Consider the following 15,170-nt stretch of genomic DNA (forward strand, 5'->3'; position numbering starts at 1 on the left):
TTTCCGTCAAAGTATATTAATTTAAACGAAAAGTGGCAACAGTCTAATTTTCAACCCCATATATTTTAGTTAATTTTTGACACTAAATATTAATTTATATGGATAATATAAAAGATGCATTTCAAAGACGAAACTTCAAGCTTCCCAATCGTTTCTTAATAAATGTCATGCATCTATTCTTTTACTTTTACTAATTAGATTGTTTATTAATTGGATTTGAAAATAATCAAGGAGATTATCGATCTTTTAAAGAGGAATCGAATATCGATTTATCGGTCGATCATCGCCCATCTCAAATGATTCACATACCTCATGACGTGTTTGCCTTCTGTAGCGCTTACTATCGCATTTACTCTCATAACTGTGGCAATATAGTAAAGAAGTAGCATCCTGTTTCGGGGAGCGTTATACTTAGATGGCAAGATAAAACGGCAATATTTTGTTTGCACTGATGGGGTGCGTGTCGAGATGTAATTAGTGTAAATAATACAAAAAGCCCGGATAAAATGACTATGACATGGAAGCGGGTAAAGGAACAATTAGGAGTAGGTGAGGGATAATTTGTGTAAGATTAATAACCTACTACTACGAAATTCCAACATCCTGGGAGGTGCCCCCGAGTTCAGATAAAATTTTCATTTCGTTGTCTGACGTTCGGATGGATTGTGCATATTTTTTGCGCTTTCTAATAGACCTATGTGTATCAAATTTACGGCGTTTTATGCATGACATTTCGTATGTCGAATATTTATGACAACTTTATGTTGCTCGAGTAGATACAAATGGCGAATTGTTTCGTTTAAAATATCTCGATAGAGCTTTGTTTTTAATACTGATTAAAAAGCCGTCATTACACTCGTGTAACGTCGAAGCATAACCAATTATTTTATGTCAGAATTAATTGACAGTAAATAAATATCTTGGAGATTATTCAGACTTTAATTGTTTATAAGAGAAAGATTTATAAGAGAAAGAGAAAGATATTTTGTCATATACTATATTGCATATAGTCATATTTTAATTCTATAATTTTAGTACAGTATTGTTATATATAATAATCTTAAAGATCTATTATCTTCAGATTTTTTATACTTTTTTTTAAAAGAATTTTTAAGAAGGATTTGTAAAATTCTTCAAATAAAGTTTGTATATTTGTATACTGTTGAATTAAAATTTATTAATAAATATACAAAGTAATGAAAATTTATAAATAAAATATTTGAGAAAATATAGTCTTCAAAATATATTTTATTTAGATTGGTATAAGAAAAAAGTAATATATTTAAAAATTATATATATCTAATCTTTCTTTATATTTTAAATATATTTTAGCTATCTACAATTTTGCACATCCAACCCCATATGCAATAAGCTTAACAGTTGGAGAGGTTGTACAGATAACTGAAGAATATGCAGACTGGTATTATGGCCGTAGCAAGTTCAGGGGTACTTGTGGAATCTTTCCAAAATCTTATATACATATCTTACCAAAATCAACAAATATGGATAACTTAATACATGAGATTACCAATGTTTTAAGAGAATGGGGACATCATTGGAAGCATTTATACATAGTATGTGTAAAAAAGTTTTATTTAGAACAAAGCACTTGAAAAGCATCTGGTAAATTACGAAATCTAATCAGCATATTTATAATATTTAATAATAATATTTGAATTTTGACTAGATATAAAAATTTATATCAATAAAATATTTAAGTTGCTAATTCCTTTGTTTTACTGAATAATTAATACTTAGAAGTATATGTTTAATTTATATTTATTTTGAAAAGTAAATATGTATGTGTAAATAACTTTGTGATCATTTTATTCATATGTAGACACACTCCGAACACTTCAGGATAATTCAGCAACAAATACTGGATGTAATAGGATACAGGAGCAAGATTTTAAGCGGCACTCTCACAGTAGACGAATTAAAGGATATGAAAAGATTAGCAACAGCAAGAATAGACACTGGAAATCAACTGTTGGGTTTAGATATGGTTGTACGGGATGATCATGGGAATGTATTAAATCCCGAAGAAACAAGCACCATCCAATTGTACTATCATCATGAGACTGCTGCAGAAAGAATAAGAAAAGCATCTAATGACACCAAGAAAAAACCTCATAAGCCACAAGTACCTGTATATTCACATATCTTTTTCGTTAGTGTACGAAATTTTGTGTGTAAAATGCCGGAAGATGTGGAGTTACTATTGACATTATACGACGGTCGTGAGATGAAAGCTATCACGGAGAATTATGTTGTATCATGGAGCAAAGAAGGGCTTGCGAGAGACATTGATCAATTGCACAACCTTAGAGTATTGTTCACAGATCTTGGTTCCAGAGATTTGACCAGGGACAAAGTTTATTTAGCCTGTTATGTGATTAGAATAGGTGGTATGGAAGCCAAAGAAATAGATCATCGTCGTTCGAGCGTTGCACACATTAATCAGAGGTCTAAGAGTGCAGAGAACATGAGGAGACCATTCGGTGTGGCTGCAATGGATATTACTCTATTTATCACTGGCAAGCTTGAAGGAGATGTTGAACAACATCATTTTATACCTTTTATACAGTAAGTATTTGTATGTATATATTAATTCTAATAAAATTTATCTGTAATATACTTGTGAGTGAAGCAGTGGAAAATAGCGTTATAATAGCTCTTAACAAAATATATAATATTAATATTATATACAATTAATATAATATATAATTATAATAGCTTTTAACAAAAAGTTAAGATAGAATTGTTTTGTTGGTCTTCTGCCTTTGTTTCAGATGCTGTGAGAAGGATAGTCTCGACGGTACGCTGCGTAGAATTCTCTCGCAAAAAGAAGCAAATGTTCAAAAGAATGTCAATGGCAATATTGCAAATGTCACAGGTGGTCAAGGATTGTGGACTAGTTTGAAATTATTAAGAGGTGATCCTAAACAAGTAAGTTCCTAGGTAAAATTATTGTATAATTGGGCTGTGATAAGATTATATATCTCTAACATTAAAATGCTCGCATAGGTACGTGATGAAAATCCACATTTAGTACTCGGTAATGTTGCTATTGCGCGTAAAATGGGGTTCCCGGAAGTTATTTTACCAGGTGATGTGCGCAACGATTTGTATCTGACTTTAATAAGCGGTGAATTTAGCAAGGGCTCTAAGTCTACGGATAAAAATGTGGAAGTAACGGTTAGTGGGAATTATTTGAAGGGATATATTCATTACTTTTCTGTTAATATATACTATTTGTAAGATATGTTTGCACATTTCTGGTATTTCCAATAGGTTAAAGTATGTAATGAACATGGAGTAGCAATACCCGGAGTCATGACATTAGGTGGAGGTGCACCCTCGATTGACGAGTATCGTAGTGTTATTTATTATCACGAAGACAAGCCTAGATGGTGTGAAACGTTTAAGATTGCTATACCTATAGAAGAATTTAAGCAGGCTCATTTAAAATTTGCGTTCAAGCATCGTAGTTCTAATGAAGCAAAAGATAAATCGGAGAAACCATTTGCTTTAAGTTATGTGAGATTAATGCAACGCAACGGAACAACTTTACAAGACATACAACATGAATTGTTAGTTTATAAATTAGATCAGAAGAAGTATGATGAGAGTGATATATCGTATTTAAAACTGCCATCGACACGTGGAGAATTGGTACGTGTTTATTTATTTATCAACGATGCAAGAAATTTTATATTTTTTATAGTTTATGCATGTTTTATCTTTTATTCTGTTTTATTTTAGGTTGAGTTGAACATGGAAAAGAAGCCAAGTTTAGGATCGTTAACGTTAAGTAGTAAGGATAATTTTTTGATAGCAACCAATGTTTGCTCAACTAAATTAACGCAAAATGTAGATTTATTAGGTTTACTTAATTGGGCATCGCACAATACTGATTTAAAGGAATCATTAGCTGCTTTAATGAAAGTGGATGGTGAGGAAATAGTGAAGTTTCTACAGGTAAGATACATTTAATATATTCGTCAATTAAAATTGTAAATGAGATGTTATATGTGTATAATATGATGTTTATATAAGGAATAATTGCATCAAACAGTATTGCTTTCCAGGATGTTTTAGACGCTTTATTTAATATTTTAATGAGTAATTCAGATAGCGATGTGTACGACGACATGGTCTTTGAGTGCCTTTTATATATTATCGGCCTTGTATCCGATCGAAAGTATCAGCATTTCCAACCAGTGCTAGATTTATACATTTCCGAAAGTTTTTCCGCAACTCTTGCATATAAGAAATTAATTGCGGTATTACGTAAACGTATAGACATCGTCAGCAACAACGACGGCCAAGAACGTGATTTATTGCTTAAAACAATGAAAAGTCTACAATACTGTATGAGGTTTATTGTTGAATCTCGTCTTCTATACACTGAGTATGTTTTATTCGTGATTGTATGATTGTGCATTATTAAGGTTTATTATATAAGACATTTTATATTTAAAGATGATATAAATATGATTATAAGTGTAAAAAGAGATATGTGATGTAATATAATTAATACATGCTTATTTACAGATTAAATCAGGATGAAGAAGAATTCTCACAAACGTTAACTGAACTATTACAATCTATTGTTAATCTTATGAGTTATGAAACAGATGGTACATTGTTGGTTCAAGGAGCTTGTTTAAAATATTTACCGACAACGATACCTCATTTGTTAAGGGTTTACAGCGGCAAGCAACTGAGCACAATTTTGACAGATTTGCTAGTGACTTTACCAGCAGGTAGATTAACCAAGCAAAAAATGATGACTGTAAATGATATTGTTCACAGTCCACTTTTTCTGGATGTGGAATGTAGAAATATTCTATTACCGAGGGTTACCATACTCGTAAAGGACTTACTGGAAGCGAAAGAAGAGGTAAGATGTTAATAAAATGTATTGTTCCTCTTAATATTATGATTTTCTAACAATTTAATCAAACTGGAATGTACATGTTGTTCTCCGTTTATATTTTAAAAGAAATATTAATTATAAAACACTCATATTCATGATACATTTTACCGTATTTTAACTATACACATTCATATATAATTGAATTTAACTAAACTCATAAACTATAATTCAATCACTTTGACAACAGGAAGGGCGTTTAACAGTAACCCATTATATTATAAGAAATCAATCAACATAATATCCATACATAATTGCTAATAGTGATTCGAATATTGAGTTTAATTTACTTTGGAAAGTAATTTTATGTATATTGTAATCTATAGAAATAGATTGAAGTAAAGATATAAGTAAAATTTGATGTATATAGAATTACAATACGTTCTTGTTACAATATATATTATATATATTTACAAACAATATTTTATTTGACTTGGTTATGATAATAAATATATTTTTTATATTTAAAGATCACAATCTTTAATTAAATAATAATGATTGATTTTCTATTGTATAGTGGGCTCTAATTATGCATTGTATAATATTTTTCACAGCATGTAAACTTAATATTTTAACTGCACCATAGATTGTAATGCATTACACAATTATAGTTATATACAATTTTATAATGATTAAATACAGGATTTAACAAATCATGATCATAAGTGATAGAATATTACGTACATATATAGTAGATATGTCTTTTCATTTCAAATATTTTCATTGAGGTCTCGTCCATTTCAAATTTATAAAAGTTACGGAAATCATTATAATTGCAAAAAAGATTTTTGCGCTATGAATTTTGATAAGGACATTGTTTTTACATGCATTGAATTTTGTTAAGTGTAATGTGTATTAAATGTCATTTGTGCTTTCCGTGCAGCCTGAGTTCCTCCCGCCACGCATCTTTCTATGAATCTTATTAAATTCTATTTTTATACGGAGGATGTCTTAATATTTCTGTTTGAAGTTTTGTATAAATTGTTTCTTAGTATAAAATCTTTTGTTAGATTTTGTGAATCTATTCTCTCTTTCTCTCTATCTCTTTCCTCTCTGTCCTACTCGCTTTCTCTTTCTATCCCCAGTTTTAAAGTAATTTTGTAGTTTTTTTTTTTTTTAATATTAAGGAATGTAATATAGCGCTATGGGTACATGAAAAAAGATTTAGGAAAATTCACAATAATATTGGAAATTTGATAGTTTGTATATCTGAAAATACAGCATATTGAAAGGCATCCTTTATATTTAGTCTCAATAGAGCATGTTAGAAAAAACGTACGTCTATTAAGAGAATAAAATTTAGATTGTGGCATGTGTTTGTCTAAGGATATGACTACTGCATAATATTTATCATGCATTTTATAACAGGCTTTTGGATATGAAATCATCTAAAATTAGGTCTCATTTCGTTGGATTCATTATTATGATAGGGAAACCTGTAATACTTCATGATCTAATTAATTTAATCGAGCACGGGAAAATCATAATTATAATTTCGTTCATATATTATATTATTGATATACTGTACCGTTTAGTGATATTGCATCTTTATTGTGCATGCAGTTTTATGTTCACATACGTTGGTGTTGGAAAATTCTGAAAAATATATTTGTATACGTCTTAGGAAGCGGCATTGTTTTCTGACTAACAACGGTTATTTCATTCTTTTTTTTTTGTACGGTTTGGTTTTGGTTATTGGCGTTTAAAGGGGCTATCAAGTACGCCTGGAAAGAGCGTGGCGAAGGTAGCCAGGTTGCTCGGCGAAAATCGGCACCAGCTCAAGCAGCATCGCGACTACTCCGGTAGAGAAGAGGTAAATTTTGCCCTAAACGCAGGGAATTTTTAAATCTCCTACAGAGATAATAGTGCCTACTTGGCATCATCGTACATTGTGAGGCTGTTTAACACAGAACTATGATGTACTTTGCACCTGCCTGTTGTGTTGCATTACATTTTTAGGATCGTTGATTCGTGTTACATCAATTAACGTGAGTTAGTTTTTGTGTGAGTGTGTTAGATCGCAGAGTGATACATGTCACGCACACTAATTTAATAAACATATTCGCATATTTTTATGATATAATTTTAAGACTCGATACAAGATAAATATAATTCAAACAATCTAATTTTTAAGTCTGTTTTTATGTTCCTACAGGTGGAATTATGCGTCAAGATATTGTCTGACATTCTGGAGTTGACCTTCAGAAAAAATATAGGTAGCACAGTTTCGGATGTCAGAGAGATAATGTTAACAGCGTTACGTACCATTATACAGACTGTTATATCAATTGACAGGGAAAATCCTTTGGTTGGGAACCTAGTCTCAGTTATGTTGGCCATATTCAGGTATTCTTGAGATCTTAAAACATTAAAAAGCAGTTGGAAAATATTGTGAGGGAACAATGAGCATTCTTCATTTCGTTACAAATTTTTTAGGCAAATGACACAACACCATTATGAAGTGTACATCAATCATTTTGGAACGAAAATCGATTTACTCGACTTTTTAATGGAGATACTGTTAGTCTTCAAAGATTTAGTTTCCAGAAGTGTATTTCCAGGGGATTGGTGTGAAATGATTATGCTCCAAAATAGTGTCATCCTGAAATCTTTACGATATTTCTCGGGCACTATTAGAGATTATTTTTTCACCGAGTTCGAACATCAAGCCTGGTCAAATTTTTTTCATTGTGCTATTGCGTTCCTGACTCAACCTGCCCTACAGTTGGAGACGTTCACACCAGCGAAACGAAATCGCATTATCGCGCGTTATAACGATATGCGCAGGTGTGTTTCTCATATAATGTTAAAAACACATAGGATATCCGAAAGTATTATCGCAATAATAAAACGCTATAAAATTGAGTAAGAATAATGCTGTTTTAACGTTTTCCAAGGAAAATTATCCGCAACTGATATTCTATGTATATATTATATTTATTAAATATTGTATAAAGGGATAAAGTATGAAAAATTAATATCATCTGTTTGTGGCGCATTACAGGGAAACTGCATTCGAAATCCGATCGATGTGGTTCAACTTGGGACAACATAAAATACTCTTTGTACCTGCTTTAGTTGGTGCAATTCTCGAGATGGCATTGATACCTGAAACAGAATTGAGAAAAGCTACTATTCCCATTTTTTTCGATATGATGCAATGCGAATACTACAGTTCACGTATAGTGGAAGGCTATGGTGATACAAAACGTGATCCAGCTCATATCAAAGCCAATTTTATGGAATATGAAAACGAGATGATTGCGAAATTAGACATCTTGGTACTATCTTTTTATCATTCTTAAATGCTAAAATGAATAGCTTCGACAGCACAAAGTGACGCGATTTTGAAGTATTTTGTACAGTCGGATATTGTACTCTCATTAAATCTGTTTTAAAGTATTTTATTTTATTGTTTTATTGTATTAGAATTTTGTTTTAATATATCGGTTTATTTTCATTAAAATAATGGCATATTGTTCAAATGTTACTTCTATTCTAGGTAGAAGGAGGCAGAGGTGACGAACAATTTCGCACACTTTGGTCTCAGGTCATGGGTTCATTGTGTGAGAAACATTCCACAATGCGTGAACAAGGTTTACGCTTTGTGGATACTATTGCTAAACTTATGGAACGCTTGTTACAATATCGTGATATTATTCATGCCGAATCACAAGAGCATCGTATGCTTTGCACTGTGAATCTATTAGAATTCTATTCTGAGATTAACAGAAAAGAAATGTATATCAGGTTAGTGTAAAGTTTCTTTCCTTCTCTCTCTTTTTAGTACATTTTTATTATTGGACTTAAATGGGTTGATTGTATAATTTCTTTAAGTTGGATTAAATTTATGGATTAGTTTATATAATCGAGATTAGTTTACTTTTTCTTTTGTTTATTTTAAACTACAACTGCAAATGGTTTTTAATGTAAATATATAATAAAATGCGTGATTTTACTTATTTGCAGGTATGTAAACAAGCTTTGCGAACTACATCTAGAATGCGATAATTACACAGAAGCAGCTTATTCTTTGAAGCTCCATAGCCAATTATTAGCGTGGAGTGATCAACCTCTGCCGCCTTTGTTAATATCACATAGGTAATATCGATCAGAAAAAAAAACAAATTGTTTACATTTTAAATTTATCGAGTTAAATATTAAATTGTTACCTAATTTTTCAGATATCCGTTATGCCAAACACATCGTGAACTGAAGGAGGCATTGTACAAAAACATCATCGAATATTTTGACAAAGGAAGAATGTGGGAATGCGCTCTTGCCGTTTGTAAGGAATTAGTATCGCAATACGAGGAAGAGACATTCGATTACTTGCAATTGTCTGTGCTATTAACTCGCATGGCGAAATTCTACGATGCGATAGTGAAGCAGTTAAGACCAGAACCAGAATATTTCAGAGTCGCATACTACGGCAAGGGACATCCTGTGTTTCTTCAAAATAAGGTGTCTACACGTTTTACGTATATTATCGGATAATAAGTTTTTGCTTTATTTTATTCGGATTTATTTTTTCTTTATGATAATGCATTGGCCACAGGTATTTGTTTACCGAGGGAAGGAGTACGAACGACTAAGCGATTTTTGCACAAGGACATTGAATCAATTACCGAACGCAGAGCAAATGAGCAAATTATCACCTCCTACTACAGAAATGTTGGAATCTAATCATCAGTATGTACAGATCAACAAAGTAGAACCGTTGATGGATGAAAAGAGGCACCGGCTTAGTGGCAAACCAGTTACTGCAGAAGCTGTTTTAAGGTGCATATTTAATATAAAATATTGAAAATTAAATATATATAGAACTTGGCTTGATTGACTGCGACGATGGTCAATAGTGACTAGTGCTATAAAATATTGATGCGTCTTACTAATTTATATATAAAACGTAAGTAACTACCTATACTAAATTAAATACATCGATAGAGAGCTAATGAAACGAGCTAATAAAGCTAGCGAATATATGCACCGTGAATTGCATTTATTTACTGTATATTTGCTGACTCAAACTTGAGTTGAGCATTGTGAAGATAATCATCGGTGGAAATCGGCAGTCTCTCTCTCAATATATTAATCAAATCGTTTCATGTTTATGATTTTTCATAAATGTTAACGCATACTCCAGGTATCATCGCGTGAACGACGTGCAGCGCTTCAGATTTTCAAGGAAACCTGCACCGAGGAAAGATACAGTTTCTGCGTTACCAGCTGGTAACGATAAAGAAAAAGAAGCGAACGTCGGCGCCAACAATAGCAATGAATTTGCTACATTGTGGTTAGAAAGGACAGTACTTGTGACGAGCTACCCATTGCCGGGAATTCTTCGGTGGTTTCCTGTGACATCTAGCGACACATACTTGGTCAGCCCCTTGAGGAATGCGATTGAAACTATGGAAGCTACAAATACTGCATTGAGAGATCTCATTATTGCTCATAAGTTTGTATAACATTCTTTTATAATTTGTAATAGACGCAACTTTTAGAATGGACTGATGTACTACATTGGTCCGCTCATTTACTATTTGTATGTAATCCCTTACTATTGTTTTCTGCAAGTCAAAGGTGTACAACATTATAAATGTATGTTATTCTTACTGTACAGAAGCGACCCTAGTTTCCCACTAAATCCTTTGAGTATGAAATTAAACGGCATATTAGATCCTGCTGTTATGGGTGGTATCGATAACTATGAGAAGGCTTTTCTCAATATGGAATATAAGAATAGTCACCCGGAAGAGAGTTCTGATCTACTCAAGTTGGAAGGCCTTATCGCAGAACAAATCCCTCTACTCAGCGTGGGACTTCAATTGCATAAAACACGAGCACCTACTGAATTAGCACCATTTCATAACCGTTTAGAACAGTGTTTCATGTCGATGCGTGCTCATGTGGAAACTAAATACGGAAAAAGAGTAAGTTCCTATCAGATCAGCATATTTTTATATACATTTTTTCATAAATTTGCAACTCATTTTATTGTGTCTTTTGTAATAGACATGCGACTTGCAAATTGAAAGCTTAACGCAAACTGTAACCATGCGAAGACCACCGACTTCAAGAGGAGATAATCACAGTCTGTCCGAGTCAAATATGATTAATACAGAGTAAGTGTCTCTATGTTAATGTTCTTTATGTTGGCGGAGCATGTTCATATTTTCTTGGAGATAAATTTGTATGTTTATGAACGTGTACTAACACAAAAATAACTGATGCATAGCATGCCAATATCAAATCATCATTATAATCATTATGTAAAATAAAAAAGAAAATGTTAACAAGTCAAATCATACAAAAATCGACATCAAAATCATTTATTATTCGTGGTAAATGATAAATATCTTATGTAACATATTTTTAAGTAGTATTGATATCCATAAAAAGTGAGAATAGTCTAAACATATTCATATGTGTGCGCTAGACAGACAGTCTAGGATATGGTTTATCTGAGACATTCTGAATAAACATTAGAATAGTTATACCACTACCATATAATTATCCCGTTCAGCTATCAAATTCACTCTAGGGTATCCTCACTTACAAGATCCCAAGTTGCAACGTTCAAGTCGCTTGCATCATTCAATTTTAACAACACCACATCCCCGAGTGGTGCTCAAACCGTCAATTTATCAAGGTAATGCCCATACCAGTGTTTAGCTTAGTTTCAACGCTAACGTTAAGACTAAACTAACTTAGTTCGATCACATTTTCAATTTATATAGGTATAGGTAAGTTAATTGTAACACGCTATTGATTAACGCTAATAACCTTTGTATATATTAAAAAAAGCGTTATATGTGTGAATCTTGTGTAACATAAATATTTAGATTATCTCCCAAGGAGAAAACTTTTATAATTATTAGTCCTTATCTGCATGTATTTGTCTGACATTCGTTATATGTTGCTGAGAACTTATGATTATGAAAATTGACAATTAAACGATATAAAATGCTATATAGAACATAATAGAAAAGAGTGACAATATGATTTCAGGAATATTGCTGTTGGACCTGATAAGCTCTCGAATAATACCTTATTATCTTTTATTCGCACTTAGCACTCTTATATATTTTTTTCATTTACATTTTAGATCTTTTATTTGAAATATCATATTGATATATCACTCGTTTCATTTTCTCAAATTTCGAAAATGATATCGTATCTCCTTATGTCATATAACACGCGTATGCACTAGTTTATGTCACTATATTTCGAGAGTAGATAAAATATGCTAATAAATAATAAAAGAGATTAATAATAGTAAACTTTAACATTGAAAGAATAACGAATATAAGATACAAAATTTAATCTGGAGTAAAAACGCACAGTAAGATACTAAGAGCTGTTTTAAGTGCTAAACACCTTTGCATATTCCTATAGAAATTATATATTACTTTTAAAATGCATTTTCTCGCACATGTACACGAATAATGCATTAATTCTTTCACGTTTATTAGTATTTCTCTATCTTCTGTTTATCTTGCTTTTCATCTCTGCATGGTTCTGTTTTGCATTTTTATACTATCATCAAATATCTTCCTGGAATATGTATCTCCTTCAACTGCCAATCTGCTAAACTTCCTAAGTCTACAATAACTACGATAGGTAATTAAAGATACGCACTTGTTATTGATGCGAATGTTAAATTCAAATGATATTTCTATTATCTTTAGACATCTCTCTTGCCACATACTGATTACCACAACTTAACAAACAAAAATGCAAACGCATATAATCCCCAAATTTTACGTATTTTTAGTAAATTACATATTGACTCGCTTAATTATGAAATTATCGCTTATCCGTTACAAATTGTACCGTTCAATCACTGAGAATTTATTTTGGTCTCTCTTGTTCTTGTTCTATTAGAGATCTTCTCAAATCATAGTCATTTTGTACCTTTAAATATTTTTAATCTATAGGAACAATTCCGTACGTTCGCATATCTTGTCTACGGCCTCATTGCAAAAAGCCTTGGGAAGTCCGAGTCCAGGAACGTATAAAAAGAAGGACGCAAAGCGTAGAAGTTCACGAAAGAGTGATACCGCGACAGTAACGAAAACCGATCAACCGACTAGCCAGTGGTACACGACCGACATATCTCATAGTTCGACGACGTCCATTACATCGTTACTATCTAGTCTCCACGCAGCACCTGTATTCGAGCTTCGACAAGAGGTAAGTGTATCGCATGTATTGAATATAATTTATGAGCGTTGATTTTTGTCCCCTTTCTTTGCTCATGCGAAATACTTTCATACACAGCTCACACCGAAACGTCCCCTAAGATCGGAAGTGGAGAGAGAACGGAGGGTGAGCAACAGGTGGTCTGGTCAGTCGCAACATTACTTGAGGAATGTGAATAATGGACTAGACTTGAGCAGTTTGGGAAAGGGAAATAGAGATAGCATCGGCACGACCGACAGCACAGCGTCCGAGGACGACCCGCCGCCGCCTCTGCCGATTAAAACACGCGAAGCCGATTATGGTAATCTTTCGGATGAATTATCCTCTCAGCAAAGCGGGGCAGGTGCCTTAAACAGTCTAAAATCGTTGGGGCAGTGGACGAAGAACAAGCTGCCGACGCCCACCGATGACCTAGACGGTCACTCAAAACCACCGACACCTCCTCCGAAACCGAAAAGACCGGCTTACAGTCTGAATACGATGATCGTGCTTTCCTCCAATAACGACGAGAACGCTGAGGATGTATCGACCGCATAACTTCTTAGTATATGCCTCACTTGTCCATCTTGCCGCGAAAGTTGTGAACAAAATAAGCGTCCATTCATGTTTGTGACTGCGTTAATTTTCGTATATCGATCCTTAGCAGAGTTACCATTTTCTAGAGTTAGCATTCTAGTATATTTTCTTTGTGCCTTTCTTTCGGCTTAAGATGAACGAATAGATTATATAAGCTAACCCTATCACGCAAGAACTATTAATGTATACTCTGTAGACCAAAAGGTATTATTCTATCTATTCTGAGCGAGCAATATTATATTGATAATACCAAGAGTCCAAAAATTAGTTTGAATATAAACAAAATAGCATTCTATGATTTACAGTGCACATGTGACGTGAAATACGGCGACGAGAAGCAAAATTCAACAACATCAGTGTATCTGTTCGTATCTTTTTACTCGTAGCAAGATTTTTTGTTTTTTTTTAAAAAGAAATTAGAGATCTCATAACACGACAAAACAGCTAATAGTGGTTACATTTACGAGGATATAAAAGGTGCAACTTGCGTTCAACAAACATTCAGTTATAGTAAATCTTTGACAAGTGTGTCAAGATTTGTTCCACTATGTTTCACGTGCCTACTGCATATTAATTACGAAGATAGTATGCTCTGGTGTAACGTCTATTAGTTCTTTCATCAAAAATTTTCTTTCTCTCGATATGGCTTTAGATATATATATTCGTGACAAATGCATATTTTTATAAATTTTGATATGAAACACGTATACATAGCTTTAATTATAATGGAAAAACTTTGGACACTTTTTACATTTTATACTGGCCATTTTTTAATGATTTGTTGTCAATAATAATAATAATAATAATAATAATAATAATAATAATAATAATATGAAAGACATACGTTAAATATAGTTAAAATGGTTAATTTTTTGCATCTGTTATGATATTCTAATTTATTCCACGGATTCGATTTTTATAAGATAATTATCAGTAGTTATATTTTTATCGCGATTTTATTGATAGTTACTGTCTAAATATTATCAAGCCATTGTGATCTAGCAGTAAAAAAAAATTTATATAAGTTAATGTTCACTGGTACTGGTTAACAATGAGACTACAGTCTTATATGTTAACTTATTTTAAACATTATATACGAAATATTTAATTAAAATTATATACGAAGAGAAATATTGATTGTTTACAAATATATTCAACGAGTAAATATGCAGCATGCAATACTGCATATTCTTTGCATATTTATCTTCTAATTAAATCGGAATAAATGATTTTACTTGCAATGCCGATTACACGGTCATAGTATGATTAATGTTACCATGACAAATTATTTTTTAATTGAGCATAAAATCAGAATAGAAATTTAAGTGGATTATAAGGAGTGCTTTATAAGGTTGATCAGGGTGCTAATTCGGACAGACATGTTTTCAGTTACACACAAAAAAACTTTACAAATTTATAAACATCAGGAATAGTTGTTTATAATGTTACA

General features: G+C 32.3%; 1 protein-coding gene across 3 annotated transcripts; it reads left to right on the forward strand.

Annotated features, from left to right (window-relative positions):
• The first annotated feature begins 332 nt into the window (after positions 1–332).
• mbc (dedicator of cytokinesis protein myoblast city) lies at positions 333–14,068 on the forward strand. Of its 3 annotated transcripts, XM_011155292.3 has the most exons (23): positions 337–549; positions 1,333–1,574; positions 1,841–2,586; positions 2,793–2,949; positions 3,028–3,198; positions 3,295–3,675; positions 3,766–3,981; positions 4,092–4,414; positions 4,558–4,906; positions 6,648–6,752; positions 7,095–7,285; positions 7,376–7,726; positions 7,944–8,220; positions 8,442–8,689; positions 8,909–9,040; positions 9,124–9,403; positions 9,498–9,721; positions 10,086–10,397; positions 10,563–10,872; positions 10,955–11,064; positions 11,484–11,591; positions 12,880–13,135; positions 13,223–13,681. In XM_011155292.3, exons 1-23 carry the CDS (start codon positions 507–509, stop codon positions 13,679–13,681), a joined length of 5,991 nt encoding a protein of 1,996 aa, XP_011153594.1. In that variant the 5' UTR covers positions 337–506. The 3 variants fall into 3 exon arrangements, with proteins under 3 accessions (XP_025157742.1, XP_011153594.1, XP_011153597.1); XM_025301957.1 differs by lacking the exons at positions 12,880–13,135; positions 13,223–13,681 and adding an exon at positions 11,951–12,166 and having other exon boundaries at positions 333–549; XM_011155295.3 differs by lacking the exon at positions 11,484–11,591 and having other exon boundaries at positions 13,223–14,068.
• The last annotated feature ends 1,102 nt before the right edge of the window (positions 14,069–15,170 follow it).

Source organism: Harpegnathos saltator, unplaced genomic scaffold, assembly GCF_003227715.2.
Source record: "Harpegnathos saltator strain DR-91 unplaced genomic scaffold, Hsal_v8.6 scaffold460, whole genome shotgun sequence".
Lineage (NCBI taxonomy): Eukaryota > Metazoa > Arthropoda > Insecta > Hymenoptera > Formicidae > Harpegnathos > Harpegnathos saltator.